Source organism: Protopterus annectens, chromosome 1.part2 (assembly GCF_019279795.1).
Source record: "Protopterus annectens isolate FY-2018-M chromosome 1.part2, PAN1.0, whole genome shotgun sequence".
In the NCBI taxonomy this organism is placed as follows: Eukaryota; Metazoa; Chordata; order Ceratodontiformes; family Protopteridae; genus Protopterus; species Protopterus annectens.
The window spans coordinates 503,787,209-503,812,211 of record NC_056727.1 but is presented as its reverse complement, the minus strand read 5'-3'; the positions used below and the strand labels follow the sequence as shown (position 1 = coordinate 503,812,211).

General features: G+C 43.2%; 1 protein-coding gene across 1 annotated transcript in view; it reads left to right on the top strand.

The window, feature by feature from the left end:
• The window catches only part of LOC122789817 (two pore calcium channel protein 1-like), a 2,103,677-nt gene that overhangs the window by 811,777 nt on the left and 1,266,897 nt on the right, over positions 1-25,003 (top strand). The window contains exon 3 of the mRNA XM_044057259.1: positions 434-548. Within this exon, the coding sequence (XP_043913194.1) occupies positions 434-548 (115 nt within the window). The remainder of the gene's footprint in view (positions 1-433; positions 549-25,003) is intronic.

The window sequence follows — 25,003 nt, the reverse complement described above, 5'->3', positions numbered from 1 at the left end:
AGTTTGTTTAACATGAAAACAAAACAAAGTAATATTGGATGTGTTAGTGCATAGAGATGCAATGTTTTCATACCACATCTTACACATGAAACACTTAAGTGATTTTAAAAACAAAAAAAAAAATCCAACCAGGCTAACAAATTTTAAAAACAGATCGAAATTCTATTAAATTGTTCTTAATGTTTGTCAGCTTGATCAGTACTTTTTGTTTTCAGTGATTTGTGTTTTACCTTTAGTGGAGTTTTTTTTTAAATATACTTAAGGGACATTATTAATACTTTAAAAAACTGAAGAAATGTAGGTTAAATTGTCTCATGTAATCATACATGATTTGTAGATTACAAAAGATCTTTAATCAAGGAGTTTTACTTCACTCAGTGGTAATTTTATTTTTGATAACACATTAAACCATTATGTTTTGTTTGTACTTTAGATTATATTATTTATACAACCACTGGATGACACAGGCAGTCACATACTTTTTCATCATTTTGAATCTTGCACTTGCTGTGTTTGAAGACCCAGCAGTCTACGCCTTGCCAGTCTGGGTGAGTTATTTCTTGTGATTAAGAATGTAAGCATATCCAATTTTATTGAGAAGGAAATATTACTAGCCAACGTTATTATAATCAAATTATGATTACATTGTGGTTGAGAAATTCATAGCGTGGTCCAAACAATATTTTGTACAGCAGTAAACTTGAATATTTTGCCTTTTAACTACCTAAAAAATCTTATTCTGTGGAGCAGTTTGTTAAGAACTGGAAATTTGTAGAAATTGTTTTTACTCCTAACTATGAGTGAAATATGCAGAAAACCTGAGAAGATACTACCTGTGACATTTGTTCTTATCACAGGGGAAGAGGACTTAATACATGCAATACTTTTGTGTTTCAAGTAAAGGAAGAGAGGGAGAGAAAATTGTATTTATGAGACAGACATTTCAGGGTTACTACTAGCCAAGGAAAAAAATTGACATTTGTTTTTTGTGAGACAATAGGGTCCTGTGAAAAGTTATCAAAGCTTAATTTTACTGATTTAAAGGAAATAAGCCAAAGACTGAAGGGGTATTCAAAAATATACAAAGTGCTAAGTACCAGAATCACATGTATTTTTTATTTTCATTAGTTGAACACAATATGTCAGGTTCTGCATTTTAATTAAGTACATGTTTGGTGCAAAAGACTTCCGCGGTGGTGCAGCTGTAGCGTTGTTGCCTCACAGCAAGAGGTTCTCCCATTCGATTCTCTGCTGGAGTGCGGGGAGTGCCCTTTGTGTGGAGTCTGCATGTCCTCCCTGTGGTTGGGTGGGTGTTTGAAAGACATGCGTAAATGGGCATGCCTTCGTTGAAGGTTGAACGTCGAGCTGGCACCTCGGCATTCGTGAAAATCTACTGCCAATCATTAGCGGACCAGAGTTCCACTGTGGCGACCCCTAACTGGGAAAAGCCAAAAGACAACAACAACATGTTCGGTACAAAAATATGAACTTAAAATTTAGGCCAAGACACATTCTGTTACAGAAAATACAAACATAGTAGATCAAATTGTTTCCCACCTTTTCTAAGCTAGATTAGTCCAGATTTCAGGTTTTGCTGAATTCTGGGCTGTGGTACAAGTTCCTGTGTTGCCCATATCCTTACTTGGATAGAAGGAAGCTTCTCTGTTCACCAGTGAGAGTGGGGAGCTTTGAGCAGCCTATCTGTCCCTGGAGGAGTGGTCTCAGCACAGCAACTTGTAGCTTATTGACCGTTTTGGGCTAATTCCTATCTTTTTCAATCTCCCTGCTTTAAAACCTGCATTTGCGCGGTTTTGCGCCTGTATACAACTCAGCACAGCTTCTCGTGGTGTCCTGCAGAGTGCTACAAGCAGCAGAGAGACAAAAGAGAGTCTTTCAACTGATTAAGTATTTTTCTCTGCATTTCTTCCTGCGACTGCATTTTCTCGCCGAAAAGCGAGTTTCTAGCATATCTGTGATTTAAAAAAGCTATTTTTTAACTCTACTATTTTTTATTGTTTGCACTTCTAACAGTCTTTTAAAGTCGTTTTTGTGTTGTTTAACTGTTGTAGGCTACACACTCAAGTACGCTAGCCTGTTTATAGCATTTACAGTGTTTTTTGTGTAAAATTACTGTTTGTTCTGCAAAAAAAAAACTAAAAAAAAATTGTTTCCCGCCTTTTCTAAGTTAGATTGGTCCAGATTTCAGGTTTTGCTGAATTCTGGGCTGTGGTACAAGTTCCTGTGTTGCCCATATTCTTACTTGGATAGGAGGAAGCTTCTACCAGTGAGAGTGGGGAGCTTTGAGCAGCCTATCTGTCCCTGGAGGAGTGGTCTCAGCCCAGCAACTAGTAGCTTATTGGCCATTTTGAGCTAATTCCTATCTCTTTCAATCTCCCTGCTTTAAAACCCACATTTGCAGGTTTAAACTATTTCTGGCTCCACGAAGTCTGCTCTTCAAATTTTCCCTTAGAACAAGTCAAACTCTCAAATTAAGCACTCAACCTTCCTTTCACAGCCCAGCACTTGCTCAAATTTCTCAGTAAGCACTAACAAACACTAGCACTGCACCCCCCTTATATTATATTGAAGTAAAAGGCTCCCTATTCGTCCCATCTGGACAATCAGTAAAACAGTTCATTAAACTATTCAGGCATGTCCAAAGGGCAGTTTCAGGTCTACACTCCAGTCCAGCTGGTGAATATGGGAATCTTGAGACAATGTTACAATTGCCTCATGTACACAGACAAACTCTCTCCTCCTTCCAATAAACTCAAATGTATGTGAGAGATGCAACTATACAGCCAAACTGGAGGCCAGGCTCTCTCAACCGAAGACTGGAACAGCCAGTCAGGAGAAGGGAACCACTCGCACCACACAACCAGTGTCACATAGACTAATCGTATCTGCACCAGCAAACAGGACACATAAACACAAAAAAACATACTCGGAGGCTCTAAATAAAAATCTGCCAAAGCAGCAGAGACCTCCAAAGCAGACATCCAAGCAATTGCTACCCCACAACAATATTCACGTATCACATACTTCACAAAGTCTGTGTGCCACACAGTCGCAGCCCTTAAGGCTAAATAACACACCAAATACACTAGTAATAGGAGACTCTATTGTCAGGCACACTGATGTCCCGCTCACCAGACTAAACAAGGATAAAGGTCACTGTAAGCTGCCTGTTGGGTGCCAGGATCCCCCAGATAAAACAAGCACTCAGATCACTCCAAAGCAAGTACAAATATGACTCTGTCATTGTCCATGTTGGTGTGAATGACCAGAGATGTACCTCCCTGGACTACATGAAAAGAGACATAGAGGAGCTCTCTGATCATGTAACCCAGGCCGGTATGACCCTGACCCTGAGTAGCATCCTGCCCTCACCAAGAATGATGCCACAGTATAAAGACAAAATGATCAATTTTAACAATTGGCTAAACTATTGGTGTCATTCAAAGGGGATCCAGTGTCTGTCAGCCTGGGAAGACATGTTCGACAAGCCACGTTGCTTCGCTAGAGACTGCTTGTACCTGTCACCCTTGGGCTTTCGAATACTGGCTAGGGCTCTTGCCACCCCCATAGTGCCTTTTTTAGGCAAGGCTCAAAAGACAAACTCACTTCCATAGACAACACAAGAAACAAAAAACTGAGGGTAATGCTACTCAATGCCAGAAGTCTAAACCTCAGAATGCACGCACTCGAGGCACTCCTCAGTATGGAGAAAATTGATATCTGTGCAATAACAGAAACCTGGTTTAAGGCTACAGAGAGCACCCCAGCACTACCAGGCTATAACTCATACCATGCCTTTCAGCCCCAGAACACGGACCGAAATACAAAAGGCGGGGGTGTATCCATCTTCATCAGGGATGCCCACACCTCCAGGTTAGTGGCACTGCACAAGGCTTCGGAGACCATCCATGTGCAACTAACAGTGGGCAAAACTGCTTTTCAGTTTGTAGCTTACTACAGATCACCCAACTTGTCTCGGGACCCCCACTCGGCATTCCTGAGAACATTGGAGAATATGAAGGTCTCACCAAACACCATGATATTGGGTGATTTCAACTACCCAAACATTGACTGGGAAAACTACTCAAGTCCCAACTCCTCTGCCCAACGTTTCCTGGAGTTTATAAACTCAAACACCCTGGAACAACTGGTCACCAATCCCACCAGAGGTGACAGCATATTGGACCTAGTCATCACCAACATGAGGGCTCAATGTTCCACACCAGAAGTAAACCCCGCGTTGGTAAGATCAGACCATAAACTAATCACACTGGACATCCTTATTCCGACCCCACCCCCAGCCAAGGAAACCACTGTAAAAAATTTCTCAAAAGCAAACTTTATACTTCTCAAGACAGAAGTGGAATGTTTCACAGCACCCTGGCTAATGGAAAATGCTTCCCAAACCGCAGAATCCTTTACAAATGCATTCTATGAGCACCTACAGGAATGCATGGATCGAGCCATCCCAAGTAAAGCCTACTCCTCCAAAAAAAGGAGACCAGTCTGGTGGACCCTGGTCATAAATAAGCTATACAACAGAAGGAGGAAACTATTACATGATAGAGCAAAATCCCAGAAAGGGAAGGCATCCCTGATCAGTATTAGCAAGAAACTACGATCCTTCATAAAATCATCCAAGGCCAGCTTTGAAAGAAAAATCGCCAAAGACTCTAAAGATAATCACAAGGCCTTCTTTAGCTATGTCAAGAATCTAGGTGGCAACTCTCAGATCTGCTCTGAGCTGGTGTAAAATAACAAAAAATACACTGAACCCACTGACATTGCCAACATCCTGGCTGACAGGTTCAGTGCAAACTTTACCCCCCCCCACCCCCAAAAGGGCCCGTGTCCATCCCAGAAGAATGTTGACCCCCAGACATCACAGACACACAGGTGAAAACAGACCTCTCCAAAGCCAAAAACACAGCATCAATGGGACTGGATGGTATCCCAGGCTGCTTCTTACACGAGCTCCAGAAAGAACTAAACCCTCACATAAACTCACTGGTCCAACTCAGCCTTACTACAGGATATATACCCAAAGAATGGCGTACAGCAACAGTTATCCCCCTCCACAAAGGTGGTGCCACAACGGAACTATCGCCCTGTAAGCCTGACTAGTCTGGTCTGCAAGGCTATGGAGAGCATCATCATGGATCTCATAAACAAAGACATTGGGAACCTCCCGACACTGGACCCTACTCAATTCAGCTTTGTTAAAGGCAGATCTTGCCTCTTAAACCTAGTAGACTTCTTTGAAACAGTTACCAAGGCCATAGATGAGGGAAAGGTAGTCCACACAGCCTACCTAGACCTAGCAAAGGCCTTCGACACAATACCCCACTCTGGCATTATAGATAAGCTTGCCAGCTTAAACATTAACCCCTATGTCATGAGATGGGTTGCAAACTGGCTCATGGATAGAACTCACATGGTCAGAGCTGCGGGTGCCATGTCCGACTCCAAACTGGTTGCAAGTGGCGTCCCACAGGGCTCAGTCCTGGGACCCCTCTTGTTCGATATATACTTTTCTGAGGTACAGACAAGCACGGGAAGACTATGGCTGACAAAGTTTGCAGATAACTGCAAACTGGGAGCCATAATCGACTCTCCGGCTGATACAGACATCCTACAGGAGGGTCTTATGGAGACGAATACCTGGTGTCAGAACCATGGCCTCAAGCTAAATGCCAAAAAGTGCATAGCCATCCCCTTTGGGAAAAATAAAGTGCCCACGAACTACCACATAGGTGGTAATCCACTAAGTATGGAAGATGTAATTAGGGATCTGGGGACCCAAGTAGATAGCAACCGCTCCTTTGATAATCGCATTGCCAAAGTGGTTAGAAAAACCTTCTATATAGCCCACCTAATCATGAAAGGGTTCACATCTAGATCGAGAGGGCATTGTGCCCCTCTACTCATCGCACAGCAGGCCCATAATAGAGTACAATGCCCCATTTGTGATGTACTTTACCCGACACCTGCAATAGCTGAAAAGACCCCAGAAGTAACTCACCAAGAGGATCGTGGGCCTCAAACAGATGCCCTGTGCAGCTCGACTAAAGAAATTCCAGCTCTGCTCAGTTGCTTACCGCCTACTCAGAGGTGATCTCTGCCTGATGTACAAGGCCATGTCTAACCCGGAATTAATGGACATGCTCCACCTCAAGAAAACCAAATCCCTTAGAGCTACACGTTCCAGGGATTTAAACCTCAGCACAACCTTAGCACAACAATAAATAGGACAAGCTGGAGGGATAGATTCATATCCCAGAGGCTTCCCTCGCTCTGGAATAGAATCCCAATCCATATTAGGCAGAGCCCCTCACTGACTCTCTTCAAGAGAAATCTTGATGAGTGGAAGGGAAATCGTAAATTTACTCCTGGGATCACTTCTATAGCCCTGCTGGACAGAGGCTCAGGAATCTAATCAAATCTAAAAGGGAGGTGAAAGCCAACACATTCTGGCTAGGCTTATAAATGCCCTAGGGCAGATAGCCTAGTACCTACCTGTGAACCTATACTAGATCATGATGCCTATGCTGAGAGTCTGAATACTCCCCCCACATGCACACTGAGAATTAGGTGAGTTATGTTCTGTAGTAAGATGATTTTATGCTGTATACTAAATGACTGGACAAGCAGCAGATTGCGATAAGGAGGAGATTAAAGGTTAAATGAAACAAGTGGTGTCTGTAAAGCAAATATGAATACTTCACAACTAAAAGAGCTAATTGAAGAATTACAAGTGTGTAAAGTTGCATGAGAATAGAAACAAGAAAATAAGCAAAAATATATTGGAGTCATAGGAGTAATGAAAACATGAACACGTGTTGTTGATATCCTGCTTGAAGTTGGTTAGAAGTATGATTTAAAAAAAGGATGTGGTACATGGAGTACTACACATGCACTCCAAATCTGAGAAAAGGAAACAATTTTAATTACCTAGCGAACATAAGAATGGTGTTTAACTAAACTTTGTTAAGCACTTTTTAGTGCTGTAAGGCTTCATTGTCAAGACAGAGCATAATAGCACTCAAGTCACCACAGAGCAGTTGTGAGAAACTAACCATGTTTTAAAGCCATTCATTAGAGACACATCACTTTTGAATGCTGTCTATGTGGCAGTGCAAAGTGTTTTATTGCTTGCATAGCTGGAAAATGTTTTGAGTTCCTTCCCTCTCTGCCCACAGTAACTAAAAGTACATCAGAGTAGCTATGCTGAGTTTTGTGACACTCCTATAATAATCTAGTTGCATGTTCTTGACATGGGTTTCAAGATTTGCCTCCTGACCTTCACCTCACTCTGTTGTCAAGTTAAATTTCTAGGCATCCATATTTCAAACACATTAATTCAGGTTTGATCTTATACCCAGTCATAATCCTTTGTCATTTGTATAGCTGAAGCAAAAGCACTCTTATGTAAAATACAGTTGGTAAAACAAAGCCATAAAATAAATTAATAGTTGGAGCAAGTTTTGAAAGAGGGAATACTTTGTGTGAATATGATATAGAGAATTTGAAATGAGGTGAACAATAAGAAAGCTGGCAGAGAAGCTCATATAATGAAGATGTGATATAGGATGCAGACACTGAATGGAATCTAATGTGAAGTCAGACATTAAAACCTGTGAAAGTTTGTATATTAAAGCTGTCTTTCTGAAAGTTGTTTCTTCATTTAGATGTAACTATAAAATATACAAAGTCAAACCCTTTTCATAAACCTTGCACTTGTTCACTTAAACACTGTGATTAAAACCCAACACCAGTAAGAAAATGTATCAGTTTAAAGAGACAACTTGCCACAGTATAGGAAGCTTTGTTTGAGGTGAGAAGGTTTAACATTGCATATTTGACCATCCATAGCACGTAAATAACCATTCCCAAATGACAGTCTCGACAGCCAGTAATGCCAATGTCCACATCCTCAAACTCCTGGACTTGCTCCCCCCAACAGGACTCATGCTAATACTTGTTTCTGAGACTGTGGTAGTAGGAATTTTTGGCATTTGGCATAAGTAGTTTTTTGGTATAGCAAGCAATCAAGATGTTCATTCAGTAATTATTTTTGCATTATGGATGGTTGAGCATGCAGTAAGTAAACCAGGTAAGAATAATGACAGTGTTGTACATGCATTCATATAAACTACTTTTTAATAACACAGTTTCATTGGTATACTTCAATGCAGTTTGACAAAGTAACTTAATGAAACACCTATTACTTTTTCCCTGTCTTTAACACAATAGTGTGTGGAGTTTATAGTTTGTTTTCGACCTTGTATGTTTATTTAATTTTGTTTTCTCATGGATACATACCAATTTTAGAGCTTACAGAAGTTAAGTCATCAGATGTCATCACTAGGTGAGAAATTAGAAAAAGTAATATTGGAAATGTTAATTTTGTAAGACCCCTGCTTAACTGTTTATTTGCTTTCATAGGTTCATAGATAGGTACTAGGCTGTTGGCCCAAGGGCCTACGTAAGCCTAGTCATCAAGGTTCCATAGCTTACACCACCCAAGAAAGTTATTTTCCTGTGCCACTGTCCAGCAGAGATGCAGAAGTGATCCCCGGGGTGTATTTCCTATTTCCCATCCACTCATCAAGATTTTTCTTGAAGAGTGCTAATGAAGAACTTTGCTTGACATAGATGGGTAGCTTGTTCCAGAGTATAGGAAGTCTCTGGGACAGGAATATATCCCTCCAGCGTGTCCTGTTTATTGTGGTGACAAGGTTTAGGTCTGTAGAGCATGTAGCTTGGAGGGATTGGGATTTCTTTAGGTGTAGCATGTCCAACAGCTCTGGGTTTGACATAGCTTTATATGTTAGGCAGAGATCACCTCGGAGAAGGCGATATGCTACGGAGTAAAGCTGGAGTTTTTTGAGGTCAGTGTAGGGCATTAGTTTGAGGCCAGTAATCCTCTTTGTGAGGTACTTCTGTGGCCTTTCCAGCTGCTGCAGATGTCTTGTGAGGTACATTCCAAAAGGGGCATTGTACTCTATAATGGGTCTAATGAGTGATGAGTAGAGGGGAACAATGACCTCTTTTTTCCTAGATGAGAACCCTTTTATGATGAGGTGTGCCACGTAGAAGGACTAACTGACTGCTGTGGCGATGTGACTATCAAAGGAGAGACTACTGTCCACCTGGGTCCCAAAGGTCTCTTATCACACATTCGGTGTTAAGTAGATTGCTGCCTATGTGGTAGTTCATGTGTACAGAGTTTTTACCAAAGGGAATGACACTGCACTTTTTGGCATTGAGCTTGAGGCCATGGCTCTGACACCAGGCATCTGTCTCAGTGAGGCCCTTCTGTAGGATGTCCACATCATTTGGGGACTTGACTATGGCTCCTAGTTTGCAGTCATCTGGGAACTTCGTTAGACAGAGGCCTTCTGTGTTAGCTTGTACTTCAGAGAAGTAGATACCATACAGGAGAGGTCCCAGGATGGAACCCTGTGGTACTCCACTTGTCACTGCTTTGAGGTTGGATTTGGAGTCTGCAACTTTTACAGTGAGGGTTCTGTCAGTGAGCCAGTTGGCAACCCATCTTGTGATGTAGGGATTTATACCTAGTTTAGTGAGTTTAGCTATAATTCCAGAATGGGTGATGGTGGCGAAAGCCTTGGAGAGTTCAAGATAGGCTGTGTGAACCACCTTACCCTCATCCACGGCTTTGGTGACTGCCTCAAAGAAGTCGATCAGGTTCAGGAGGCATGATCTGCCTTTCACAAACCCGAACTGGGTGGGATCCAGAGTTTGGAGGTTACCAATGTCTTTGTTTATGAGTTCCATGATGATACGTTCCATGGACTTGCAGACCAGGCTCATCAGGCTAATAGGTCAATAATTCATGGGATCAGTGGTGGCTCCTCCTTTGTGGAATGGGATAACTGTTGCTGTGCACCATTCAGTAGGCACAAAGCCTGATGCGAGACTATTATTGAACATGGTGCTTAAGTGGGGAACTAGTTTGTTCTGAAGTTTGTGTAAAACGCAGCCTGGGATGTTGTCCTGTCCCATGGATGCTCTGTTCTTGGCTTTAGAGACTGCAGCTTTTACCTGCATAGTTGTGATTACAGGGACTCTGCATTTTTCCTGTATAGATATGGGCTCTTTTGGGGGTGAGAGGGGGGGGGAGTTAGCACTGAACCTGTCTGCCAGGATGTTGGCAATATCAGTTGGTTCTGTAATTTTCATGCCTTTGTGCTATAACTGAGAGCAGATCTGGGTGTTGCCATCTAGATTCTTGACTTAGCTATAGAATGCTTTGTGGTTGTCCTTGGATTTAGTGGCGATTTTGTTTTCATAGCTAGCTTTGGAGGATCTTATAAGGGATCTCAGCTTCTTACTGAGACTGACTAGGGAGCTCCTCCACTCATGGGATTTTACTCTCTTTTGCAACAGTTTCTTCCTTCTTTTGTACACTTTATTTATGGCAGGGGACCACCAGATTGGCTTCCATTTTTTGGAGGATAGCATCTTGGTTCTGTTTGGGATAAGCACAATTCATGCATTCGTGTAAGTGCTTATAGTGTGCATTTGTGTAGGATTCATCAGTTGTAACTGTATTGTCCATCTGCATGGGTGTCATGAAGTTCACCACTTCTGTCTTAAGAAGCATGAAGTTGGCTTTGGAGAAATTTTTTACTGTGGTTTCCTTAATGGGGAGTGGGGGCGGGATATGGATATCAAGAGTGATAAGCTTATGGTCAGATCGGACTCACGAGAAGTTGACTCCAGGTGTGGAACACCGGTCACTCATGTTGGTAATCACTAGGTCTAGGATATTGTTGCCCCTGGTGGGGGTGTGGATAAGTTGATCTATGGCATTGGAGTTTATGAATTCATAATCTTTATTATTATGAGATTATTAATATGTATTATTTCTCAAATGTGATGGACTTTTTTATTAAACAAGAAACATCTTTATTAAATTATTGTGTATGACATAGGTAATCTTACATTTATATAATTGAAAATAAACCATAGTGATACAATTTGTTGCAAACATTGTACATTACAAACCATGCCGACACAACTGTAGCTGCAAACATTATACATCACTTTTAATATATCCAGTCATTGTCAGTCAAACATTACATAGCTCATTCAAATCCTGCCTTATTTTAAACCTTGTTCCTCCTCTGCATGTACTGCTCCCACATATCCCATTTTTCCTATGTAGTTTGCTCCTACCCTTTTCTAAAGATTCCAGTTCCAGTTGTTTTATCTCTGTTACTATCTTCACTACTTCTAGTAAAGTGGTGTAGATTTTGATTTCCATTTTCTAGTAATTGCTTTTTTGCCAGCCATTATAATTAGACTCAGCAAAGCCTTACTATGTCTGGGCAATTCCAGTTCTGTATCATAGCTCAAAAAAATAATTTCCCTAGTTACTCCAATTTGCTCACCCAGCATCTCCGACAGAGCAGTCTGCAGGGAATCCTTAAAGTCTGCCAACTCTTTACACTCCCAGAAAATATGTTCCCAGTTACCTCCTCCTTCCCCACCACACCTCCAATATTTGCTGTCTACCAGAGGAAACATTCTGGAGTCTACTTGGGGTATAAAAATACCTATGTAAACACTTCCAAGCAAAGATCCTAAATCTTCTAGATTTTGTTGCATATTTGGGAGACCTAGATACATACACACACACACACACACACACACACACACACACACACACACACACACACATATATATATATATCTCCCCATTGTTTCTTTGTGAATCACTTATCCAGTCTCGCTTCCCAATCCGTCCTAACCTCCTCTAATTATTATAGTTATCATGCAATATTTTATATGCTGTACTAATTATTCTTTTCTTAATGGCATCTTCTGTTCTAGATTCTACTAAAAACTCTACCAGTGCTGGTCTTTCGTATAGGACCCTGTATTTCTTTCTCTTTGTCTATACTACGATGGCAATCCTTGATAGGAAAGGCAATCTCTAACCTGCAGTCCAAATAAGTTCTTGGCATCTTCCCATTCTATTACTTTTCCCTCTCTAGTTATTTGCTCACAATACCTTGGTTCCTTTGCCAGTTTTCTCCAATATATTCCAGCCCCCTCTTGCCTGTTGTCTTTATCCCTATTTGCAGTCATTCCTATTGGCAGAATTTCCTTTCTCCATTCCCGTGTTAGCTTAGTTCTTAGAATAATTTCTGCCACTGTATGAATATAATATTCTGTATGATTATTGTTCTTAAAGGTCTGCAGCCAAAATCCCAGTCTCTCTCTATTTCTTGAGCCCCCCCCCCATTTCATAATCATCATTTCTTTCCACTTTAAATTATAGGTTTCTGCTTGTGCTATGTATAGGAGCCTTAACCGTGTTGTGCTGAAATACCCCTTCAACTTGCATAATCCCAATCCATCCTGTTCTATTGGAAGAATGCGCTTCTCCCACTTGTCTCTTGTTGTCTTCTCCTCCCAGATAAAATCCTTCAGCTCATTATTAATTGCTGTCCACAACTTCTCCTCTGGTTGATAAAAGTATGCCTGACCTATGTACAAGACTAAGGGGACTAAAAGCATTTTTAACTGCTTGTATCTTACTATCGATATCCATATAACAGAGCTTACATTTTCTCAGTTTTTGTATTATCATTTGTTTAGTCTCTTCCCACATATCCTTAGCTGCCACACTGTTATCATTTTTAATCCATACTCCTAAATACTTCATTTTATCCTGTCCTCATAAGTATGGATATTGCTGAACCAATTCATATGTGGGTACGTAATTTACGGCTATTGCTTTTGTTTTAGCTTCATTACTTTTGTATCCCAAAAAGATTTGAAACTGTCTCAATATGTTCCACAGCACTATAATGTCCTTTTCTGGTTTTGTCATGTATAAAATAATGTCATCTGCAAATAGAGACAGCTTTTCTTGATTACCACACGAATTATATCCTTGAATTTCTGAGTCCATTATTTTCTTTGCCAATGGTTCTAAATATAATGCAAATAACAAAGGGGAGAGAGGACACTCCTGCCTGGTTTTTCAAGCAGAGATTATCAGAGAGGACCTTATCCACTTTAATTGTTTTCCTCCAATCCCTCATATATCCTCCTAATCAGCCTTGCAAATTTATCAGTGAATGCAAATGCTTCCATTGCTGTGCTCATAAAGTCCCATCTTAGTCTGTCAAATGCTTTCTCTGCATCAAGACCCACCATCAACAGTGGTATTTTCTTACATTCTGCTTCCCTCTGGATCATCACTGTTCTATTAATGTCGTTAAATGTTTGCCTCCCCTCCACAAAACCACATTGATCCATATCTATCAGTTTTGACATCACTTTTGCCATTCTTTCAGCCATTATAGACAAACACTTCCTGTGTCTGTGATGCAAACAGGTAACCTGTAAATGGCTCTTCTCCCAGGCCCATGCTTACACTTATCAAGGTTATCAGAACTCATCAGATTTGGGATGCTTGGCTAGGCTTAAAAAGGCCCTTGTGGTCATTAGCCTAGTAAACACCTATGAACCTATAATTATGATTTAATATTGAAATGGGCCTATATGACGTTGGATCTGATGGATCTTTACTCTGTTAAGGTAATACAGCTACTACCACTTTCTTCCAGGATGTTGGTACTGCTCCGCCTCTTAAATTACTGATGTTATCCAAGTCATCATTCATCACCATAGGGTCTAGGATCTGAGCCGGCAACATACTACAGATGGATCCAAGGCTCTAGCTCCTCCCTGTCCCATGATGCTCTGCTGCCCTGTAACCCCCAGATCTCATTTGCTATGCTTTCTATGCAGATGCGATTCCTTGGCTCTGGTTAAGATAAGTGCTTTTTTTTCTTAAATATTTGTAGTTTAGTGCAGTTGGGTGTAGTTTTAGTGTTGTTAGTGGTGTTTGATAGTGTGTTTCTTCCTCTTAGTACCTCCCTTTCTCATAGTTTAGCGTGGTAATGAATTTTATTGTGAGTGTTTGGCACCTCTTTTCCTGTAGCTGTTAGGGTTTTTGTTTTGTGTGCGTGTGTGTGTGTGTCTGTGTCTGCACTTAGTTTCCTACTTAGTTATGGCTGATAAAGCCCTCAGGCATTAAGAAATGCTCCTCATGTGGATGGAAGATGCCCAATTCTGACTCACATGAGGAGTGTTTGTATTGTTTAGGCGCACTGCACCTGGAAGCTTAATACGACATTTGTGCCACATTCAACCCCAGGGCCTCGGCGGAGCACCGCAATAAGCTCCTGCTAAAATGTCTGGCTCAGGGGGGACCCTTTATTTCCCCCCTTGAAAGCGTAATCTACTGATTCAAAGAGGAAGACCCCATCCTCTCAGCTGGCTCCTTCTAAGAAACCACAGTTGTCGGATCCGACCCCAGCCCAGTCTGTCTCGGAGCTGAGAGCCGTGGAGCTGTCTCCAAGATCTAGGGATTCTCTGGATCAGAGCTCCACGGATCCAACCAGGCAAGCCAGCCTCAGATCCGACCAGTTTGTCTGATCAAGTTGCTGTGTCAGCTCTGCCTTTGGGTCTGACAGGATTGTCGGATCCGGTTATAATTTTGGAGGAGGTTGCTGTTCCATCTACCTCCATACAGGAAGTTCACTCGGCTTGAAGACCTCAGAACTGAATTCCCAGAACATCGCAGCAAGTCAGTGAGATTCCCCTCTAAGACAACACACTCCTCTTACTTCTCTTGGTCTTTGAGGAGTCATAGGTTCATAGGTTGGTACTAGGCTATGGGCCCTAGGGCCTATACAAGCCTAGCCATAACAATTCCCTGGCTATTTCTTCCCACAGTATTTACTTCCCTGGACCCTGTCTAGCAGGGCGACTGACATGATCCCCGGGGTGAATTTCCTGTCTATCATACAATTCCTGTTTGAGACTTCCCATACTCTGGAACAAACTACCTATCTGTATCAAACAAACCTCCTCATTAGCACTCTTTAAGAAAAATCTTGATGATTGAATGGGAGATAGGAAATTCACCCCAGGGATCATTTCTGTGGCTCTGCTTGACAGGGGCACAGGAAAATAATTTTCTTGGGTGGCAAAAGCTAGGGTACCATTTGGCTAGGCTTATATAGGCCCTAGGGCCAATAGCCTAGTACCTACCTATGAACATAATTTCAAGGTTCCTTTTGAAGAGGGCCAAAGAAGTGCTCTGCTTGACATGTATGGGCAGTCTGTCCCAGAGTCTGGGGAGTCTCTGGGTCAGGAACATATCCCTCCAACATGTTTTGTTCATAATGATAACAAGGTTTAGATCCCTGGAGGGTGTGGCTCTGAGGAATTGGGATTTCTTTAAGTTTGGCGTGTCCAACAGCTCTGGGTTTGACATGGCCTTGTATGTTAAGCAGAGATCACCTCTGAGTTTTCAGTATGCGACCGTATAGCTGGAATTTTTTTAGACAGTCAGCATATGGCATCTGCTTTAGGCCTGTGATTCTTTTAATGAGGTATTTCTGAGGCCTTTCCATTTGTTGCAGATGTCTTGAGAGGTACATACCAAACAGGGTGTTGTATTGTATAATAGGTCTAATGAGGGATAAGTACAGTGGGACAATGACCTCCTTTTTTCTGGAGGAAAAGCCCTTGGTGAGGAGGTGTGCCAAATAGAAGGATTTCCTGACTGTTGTGGCGATGTGGTTATCGAAGGTGAGATCACTGTCCACCTGTGTCCCTAGGTCTGTTATCACACTTTCAGTGTTTAGTGTACTGCCACCTATGTGGTAATTCATGGGTACATGTTTTTTCCCAAACGGGATAACTATACATTTCTTGGCATTGAACTTGAGCCCATGGCTCTGGCACCAAGCATCTATTTCTGTAAGATTTTTTGTAGATTATCCACATCATTTGGGGATTCAGTAATGGCTCCAAGTTTACAGTCATCTGCAAACTTTGTTAGCCAGAGTCCCTTAGTGTTGGCCTGTACTTCAGAGAAGTAGATGCCAAACAAGAGCAGTCCCAAAGCTGAACCCTGAGGTACTCCACTTGTCTGGAGCTGGATTTGGAGTCTGCTACTTTTACAGTGTGAGTTCTGTCAGTAAGCCAGTTGGCAACCCATCAAGTGATGTAGGGATTAATGCCCAGCTTAGTAAGTTTATCTATGATTCCAGAGTAGGAGATGGTGTCGAAGGCCTTGGTGAGGTCCAGATAGGCTGTGTGGACCGCCTTATCCTCGTCCACAGCTCTAGAGACTGATTTAAAGAAGTCAGTCAGGTTCAGGAGACAAGATCGGCCCTTTATGAACCCAAACTGGGTGGGGTCCAGTGTATGAAGGTTGCCAATGTCTTTGCTTATAAGTTCCATGATAATACGTTCCATGGCCTTGCAGATCAGGCTTGTCAGACTGATGGGGCGGTAGTTCCCAGGATCCAAGGTGGATCCCTCTTTGTGGAGTGGGATAACTGTAGCTGTGTGCCGATCAGTGGGCACGAAGCCTGAGACGAGGCTATGACTAAAATGACACCCAGGTGAGGCGCCAGCTCACTCTGCAGCTCATACAGTACACAGCCCGGGATGTCACCTGGTCCCATGGATGCTGTATTCCTAGCCTTGGAGAGTTCGGCTTTCATTTGTGTGGCTGTTACCAGAATTTGGCAATCTTTCGATATTCAGATGGGCCCTCTAGGGGGTAAGAGGGGGCGAAGTTGGCACTGAATCGATCTGCCAGGACACTGGCAATATCCTTGGGAGCAGTATATTTAATGCCATTCTGTTGTAGCTCAGAGCAGATCTGAGCATTGCCACTTAGATTCCTGACACAGCTATAGAATGCCTTGTGGCTATCCTTGGAATCTTTGGCAATTCTATTTTCGTAACTAGCTTTGGAGAATTTTACGAGGGATCCCAGCTTCTTTCTGAGGCTGGTAAGGGAGTTCTTTGCATCCCGGGATTTTCCTCCTTTCTGCAGCAGTTTCCTCCCCCTGGGATTTTCCTCCTTTCTGCAGCAGTTTCCTCCCCCTGTTGTAAAGTTTATTCATGGCAGGGGACCACAGGATTGGCTTTCCCCCTTGGAGGAGAGCATCTTGGCTCTGTCTGGGATGGCACGATTCATGTACGGGTAGATGTGCTCATACAGTACCTTATTGTAAGATTCAGCAGTCGAGCTTTCAGTTTCCATCTGCATGGGTGTCATGAAGTTTATCACCTCTGACTTGAGTAGCATGAAGTTGGCTTTGTAGATGTTTTCTACAGAGGTTTCCCTACTGAGGGGTGGGGGAGGGATGTGGATGTCAAGGGTGACCAACCTATGGTCAGACCTGATCAATGGGGGGGGTGACCATAGGTGTGGAGCGTCGATTTCCCATGTTGGTAATGCCCAGGTCCAGGATATTGGAGCCCCTGGTGGGACTATGGATTAGTTGATCCAGGGCAGTGGAATTCATGAACTCCAAGAACCGAGTCTCTTACCCTTGGACATGGAAAGGATGATGAGTATCTTCAAGGTCTAAATAGAGTTGGGGCTCCTGGCTTCCCCTGCCCATCCAGCTAGAAGGGGTTTTGCCTCTCCCTATTACTCATTCTCCTCTTCCAACCCCGGTGGCTTTGGGATCTCAGGACCCAGACACCTGTGGTCAGATTCCAGCGAGGCCAAGTATTCCCCTTTTCTTGACCTTGTCAGAGTCCCTGGCTTGTTCTGTTTCTCCACCCTTGGAGCAGAGTGAGCCCTATGCCAGAGTGGTTGACGCTGTCTCCACAAGGGTGGGATCTGGTATCATTTTCTCAGACTGGTCCCTTCCCCTTGGTGCTTTGGCCTTTGATAGTTCTGGACTGGTATCATCCGGTGGTTGTGATGCTGTTTCCTCCTCTCTGGTAGACTTCTCCCTTGGACATGGCGGATGGGACCGCTTCCAGCCAGTTGTCTTTCCGGGTGGTAGAGAGGACCTTTTCCCAGGCTGGAGTTTCATCTACCACACCTCCAGGTCCCTCCCTTGCCTCTCTCTACTTCAGCTGGTGAGGCTTCCCATCCTGTCTAGGGTCAGTCCTCCCATCTGGGCCTTCAGGGTGTTCCCTCACCTCTGGTTGTCCCTGCCTCTTTCGAGTCCTCCCCTGAGCCCCCTGCAGAGGAGGTACATTGCAAGAGAAAGTCCAAGATGAGGCACTTGGATTCCCCTATGGAGTCCCTTACCAAGGACACGGACCTCGATGAAGGAGACGGGTCCCCCAGATCTCCGCCCGACAATGTCTCCTTTGTGGACATCCTTGCAGACCTGAAGCAGAAGGGCGGATGGTCTCCCCAACCTCCATCGTCAGAGGACTCTGTGTCTCTGAAGGCTTTCAGGATGGCCCGTCTACTTCCTGGCTGTCCCCCCCCCCCTGCTGAGTAGTTAGTAGATTTGACTGCCAGCAGCCCCTGTAAGGAGCCCAACACAGTGGAGCCAGTCCGAAAAAGAACAGACAAATTTCTTGGCCCTCCTGCGGACTGTTCTGTCTGGAGCAAAGGTGTCCCAGGTGATGCCATTGTTATTGCCACTGCCACCAAGAAGTTGCTGGCAGAGCAGAACTCCACAGTCCATCCCCCAAACATTTTGGAAGGCATATGTATACCTCAGCTACTTTTGTCCTGAGATTGGTTAATTACTTGGCACACTTTAGCTGCCTCCAAAGGGATTTGGTCTAAAAGCTTTCCACTTCCCTTACAGAGTTGTTGCCAGCAGAGGACTTTAAGAGGGTGTCTCCAAAGCTATCCACTGTGACTTTCCTTGCAAATTCCTCAACGAGGTTAATTTCCAGTGCTGCGGAAGCTACCTCTTGGGGAGCAGGTACTTGCATTGCTGTGAGGCGTCATGCCTGGTTATGTTTATGTGGGTTTGTGGAACCATTAAAACATCCGTTACCAATGCCACCTTCGATGGTTCTACTCTTTTTGGACCTTCTGTGAAGGACACTTTGACCCACAACAAGCAGGAAGGGAAGACTCTGTATGCAGTTGGGATCAACAAGCTTTCTACTCCCCAGGGGACTTTCTCTAAGACTCAGCAGGGAACTAGGAAGATGTGGTCTGGAAGTCACAGTCTCCCTTCCAGGATGCTCCTGATGACTCATTTTCCACAGGCAGGGGGAGAGGTTTCAGTGGCTGATGCCACCCTTGAGGCAGGGGAGGTCTGCAAAATCAGGGTTCCAGGGAACCCTTCTCTGAGCAGCCCTATCAGCACTCCTGAAGCATTGCCTGGCTGCTCTGCCCTGGAGGCAGTCAGGGTTGCATTCCCCTACACCCACTAGCCTGGACAAATGGCACCTCCAATCAGTAGGTGTTAAGTATAGTTTCCATGGGTTACTTCATTCCCTTTTGGAACCCCCGCCAATGAGAAGTCATCTCCCCAACATTCCAACCAGTCAGAGGGAGTTGGCCTTCAAAGAAGTTCAACAATTTCTCCTAAAAAGTGCCATCCAAGAGGTCCCAGCAGAACAGAGAGGATCCAGTACTTATTCTCTCTTCTCTTTGGTGCCAAAAAAGACAGGGGATCTGCATCATATTTTGCATCTCAGTGAGCTCAGTCTTTCGGTCAAGAAGTCAAAGTTCTGGATGGTCACTGCTCATTCCATTTTACCTCTCTTATGCAAGGATGATTGGATGTGCTCTGTAGATCTCCAGGATGCCTACAATCGCATCAAGATAGACAGGCATTCCAGGAGGCATCTTTGCTTCCAGCTAGGGTCCAATCATTACTAGTTCAGAGCTGTACCCTTCAGTCTCACCACAGCCCCCAGGTTGTTTACCAAATTTATGGCAGTGGTAGTGGCTCACCTGCGGCTGCAGGGTTTTGAGGTCTATAATCCTTGGTGATTTCAATATTGACTGGAGATGCATTGGTACTGACCATCCTATTTCTCACATTAACCTTCATGGTTTCTCACAGACCATCACCTCCCCAACTAGAATTAATAAACCTACCAATAAAGAGAGCACCTTGGACTGGATCCTTATTAATAACTACCACCAACCCTACAAAGTAGGTGTCTTCCCTGATGATGCAAGTGACCACTCTTTGACCTACATAATCAGGCAAAAGAATGATATCCCACACCAAGCATCATATAGGACAATACGGTCAAACAAACAGTTTAACCAAAGGTTATTCCAAACTGAACTTAGCTCCTGTGATTGGTATCCACTAAAAACCCTCCCTCTTCAAGAGGCTGTTAAACACTTTAACTCTACCTTCTTAAATATCCTTGACCAATATGCACCAAAGCGTACTATAAGAACTAGGTCAAAACCAGCCCCATGGTTCACTAAAGACACCAGGCGAAAAATGTTACTTAGAAATAAAGCCTGGACTAGGTGGAGGACTACAGAAAACTTAACAGATCAACAAATATTTAAACAAATGAGAAATATGACAAAAAAAGCTATACTTTCAGACAAAAAAAAACTTTTACTGTAAAATGCAACAAACACACCTAAACAATCCTCAGAAATTCTGGGCAAGTATCAATAGTCTGTTACACCCAGGTCACTGCAGCACACCATCCCCAACTGGTGCTAATCAAGAAACTCCCAACCAAACTGCTAATGCCTTTAATAACTTTTTTACCGAAGCCATCCAATCTCTAGCCAGCCAGCTAAACCCTGACAGCTCTAGCCTCCCTAACCCCATTTCTAGCTCTCTTCCTACCTTCATATTTCAACCCATCTCTACTCATTTTATCTACAAACTCATTCTAAAACTTAAGCCTTGTACGCCTTCTGCTGACCAGATTCCAGCACAATATCTGCAAAAAGCAGCTAAAGCAGTAGCTTATCCAATATCAATCCTAATAAACAGAACCATTAATGAGGGAATCATCCCAATCATCTGGAAAATCTCACACATTATCCCCCTACATAAAGGTGGTAACCCCAATGAATATTCCAACTATCGACCTATAGCCCTACTATCGCCTTTAGCAAAAATAATGGAAAAATGTATTCATCATCAGCTTCTGGACCACCTACTACAACACAACTTACTAGCACAAAGCCAACATGGCTTCAGACCATACCATAGTACCACTACAGCCCTCTTATCCTTCACTGACACCATTAACAGAAATCGCAATAATAATGTTCTCTCTTCAGCTCTATTTATTGATCTATCAAAAGCTTTTGATATGGTTAACCACACATTGCTTATAAACATTCTTAAATCACTTTCACTCGATACTCTAGCTGTACAATGGTTCAGCTCCTACCTAAGCAACCGACAGCAAGCTGTTATGTGGGAAAATAATCTATCATCCCACCTGCCAGTTACACTAGGTGTTCCCCAGGGCTCTATTCTTGGTCCTCTATTATTCTCCATTGTTATTAATGATCTCTGTAAAGCTACTCCTCATGCAACCTGTATACAATATGCAGATGATTCAGCAATAATCTGCACAGCCAAATCTTCATCAGAACTACAGTCCTTAACTCAGGAAATGTTTAACACAGTAGAATCATGGTTCTTAAAACGATGCCTCCTCCTGAATCCAAAAAAAACTAAGCTCCTGCTTTTTACCCCTACCCAGAAGCATATACCTTTAGATTTCTCTGTTACTTCTAACAATGGTACCGTCATAACCCCTGATGCTACCACCAAGCTCCTTGGAATTACTATAGACAACAACCTTAACTTCGACTCCCATATGAATAACACTATAAAAACAGTCAACAGAAAAATGGGCTCCCTATATAGAGTCAAATCCTTCCTCACTCCTATAGCAAGATCTACTATTGCCCACTCCCATCTAATCTCAACACTACTTTATGCCTCACCAATCTATACTAATTTGTCAAAACATAATTGTTTCAAACTAGCTACATCCTATAACAATATTGCAAGATTTGCCACTGGTAATCCCTATAGAACCCATCACTGTCAGAATCTAAAACAACTAGGATGGCTTGAGCTACAAAATCAGCTTCAATATAGTCAACTTATCATTGCACATAAGATCCACTACCACCCAAATAATACTCCAATACTTTCAAACATCATTACCCCCTATAAAAATCTTACTAATTTACGATCATCAAATAAATTGTTAGTTAAAATTAGTAAGTCAAACAACTTGGCAGATGACTCTCTGTTCTCAAACACTACTGGGAAAAACTGGAACCTTCTACCTACTGTCCTAACTTCTCTTCCTTCTCTACCCCTCTTCAAACTAAAACTGAAAATATTCCTCAGAACAAAATGGCTATGTCCTTGCAACAACCCTGATTAGCTGATTAACTCTACTAATTTTCCCTCTACTTATCCCTCTTGACACCTTTGTTCTTATTTCATTTGTAAGTAAAACTGTTTACTTGTAAGCTACTATGATTGACTCTCTATAAATGTCGTATCCTATAATTTTGTAAATAGTACTCTTTTTTTTAAACCATTGTCTTTGATGTATTGTAATTAGTTACTTACCAGTGTGTTTGATATTTTTGTAAATAATTACTAACCAGTGTGTACCAAAGTGTATATCAATATTTTTTTCTCTATGTAAACTTTATTTTATTCTACACTATTTTACTTTTTTTATTTGTTATTGTCCTGGAGCTTTTCTCCCCGGGCCTCTACTGAAAATGGACATATATCCAGTTAGACTAGCCCGATCAACAAATGTAAAATAAATAAATAAATAAATCTCGATGATTAGCTCCTCAAGGCACCTTTGAGGCATCGACTGCTACAAGTGATCCGTTATGTTCTTCTCCTCTTCCGTCAGTTGGGGATCACTGTCAACCTTAAGAACTATGATCTGGTCCCCACCCAACAGCTGGAATTCATAGGAGTTTTGTTAGACTCCGTTTTAGAGATTGCAGCTTTACCTGTATGCAGAGTTCAGTTGATCCGGGAACAGGTCATGTAGATCTTAGACCTGTCGCATCCCCTGGTTCACTTGGTTCTTTGAGCCCTCGGATCCATAGGCTCAGCCATTAATTTCATTCTTCTGGCAAGGTACACGTGCGAGTGTTGCAGTGGACCTTAGTAGTTCAATGGTCAGCTCTGTTTCATCTACTCTCCATGACCATAAAACTGATGCCAGTGTAAAGACATCACCTCCTTTGGTGGCTTCAGTCTCTGCATCTCATTCTAGGCAGGCCCTTTTCTATCCCTCTGCCCAAGGCCACAGTGACCATGGACAATTCCCTGTTGGGTTGGGCGGGGCATTTTCAGGGCAAGACTATCCAGGCAAGACCACTGTTTATTTTTGCTGCTCTTTTCATGACTTTTTTCTTACAGGGAGATTGTTCAGTTATTCAAGTCTGGAATGTGTTGCTGGTTTCTTGGGGCTCAACCCCCCCCCCCCGCCACCTTTAGAGACAGAGAAGCTCTCACTGGGAGCTCGAATCCAGCTCAGTTTTCCTAGAGCCTCCTTCAGATCTGGAGTTTTCCCTTAGCTCTCATAGGTTGGCTGTAATCAGGCATTGCAGATTGCTTGGTGTCAGTGTACAGGGCTTCGGATACTAGCTTCGGATCCAAAGATCCTTGGACTCCCTTTGGATCCAGTCCTCCCGAATCCCACAAATTGGATGTAATCAAGCCCTGCAGATTACTTGAATCCATCAGTTGGGTCTCAGGATCCTAGCCTTTGGATGCTAAGATGCTTGGACCCCCCTCCCCTTTGGATCCAGCCCCCTCGAATCCAACAGATTGGGTGTAATCAAACTCTGCAGGTTATTTGGCTCCAACTTACGGTCTCTGGGTCCTATCTTCCAGTTCTGAAGATCTTTGAACCCCCTTTGGATCCAGTCCCTTCGGATCTGACAGATTGGATTTAATCAAACTCTTCAGGTTACTTGGCCCCAGCTTATGGTCTGGGTCTTACCTCTCTGATCTGAAGACTGTTTGACCTCCTTCGGATCTAGACTGTCTCATGAATCTGACAGGTTGGGTGTAATCGAGCCCTACAAGTTGCTTGGACCCAACTTAGTCTCTGGGTCCTAGCTCATGAATCCAAAGACCCTTGGACCTCCTTTGGATCCACAGTGTTCCATGGGTCCGATACGTTGGGTGTAGTTAAGCACATCTGAAGTAGTTGACGTCATTTGATCATCAACCTGTGGAATCGGATCTGAGATGGCAGCTTCACCAGCATCTGACCCAAGCTCCTCCCCTTACCCATAACACCCCTCCATCTCCTTCCTTCCCTCAGATCTCGTTTGCCACAGCTTACCGAGCATCATTGTCTCAGAGCTCCAGGTGAGGTAAGTTTTTTTCAGTGATAGTTTGCGAGTTTGTGTCTGTTGGGTTGTGTTAGGTAGATTTTCTTCCCCTGCCTTTACCTCCCCTTTTGCTGTTGCTTCGTGTTTAAAAAAAAGAAAAGTTATTTGAGTCAGTGTAGTGCCTTCCTCACTCTCACCCTCCTTGTTAGCTTGAGTGCAAGTGTGTGTGGTTAGCGAGTTTAGAGCCTTGTGCCTCGTGATGGCAGATCAGCAGAAGCCCATTTTTAGGAAGTGCACAGAGTGTGGCCACAAGTTGTCCTCATCTGATGGCCATACACTCTTCTTGGTTTGTTTGGGGGTCTCCCATCTTGCTGCTGCCTGCACTATTTGTGTAGGATTTGACCCCAGGGCCCTGAAAGACCATAGAGCTAAATTAGTTTTAAAGGGACTTCTCCCTGCTACTGAGGCAGCTGTCTCCACTTCTACAATGGTCATGGCTGTGACTGCATCTTGTTCTGCTACTGTTTCTTCCCCTCCTGGGACTCAACCTCCTGCCAAGCGGTCTGTGGAAAGGGAGCACAGGAAAGACAAGGACAAAGGGAGGAAGAGATCTCCGGAATGGTTGGATCTGGTGGGTCCTCCTCAAAAGCAACAGGTTATGTCCAGGCCTAGTTCTCCCCGCCTCTGGTCACCCAGATTCTTGCTGAGCCAGAGGAGCTGAGACCTTCTTTTAGGGCCTCTGCACACAGACTCTTCTGGGCGGCGTCGGTGGCCTTGTCGTGGTCCACTAGAAGCTTATCTGAGGCAGACATGGACAAAATGATGCAAAGGTTTATTTGCACCCAGATCCAGATGGGAGTCTTG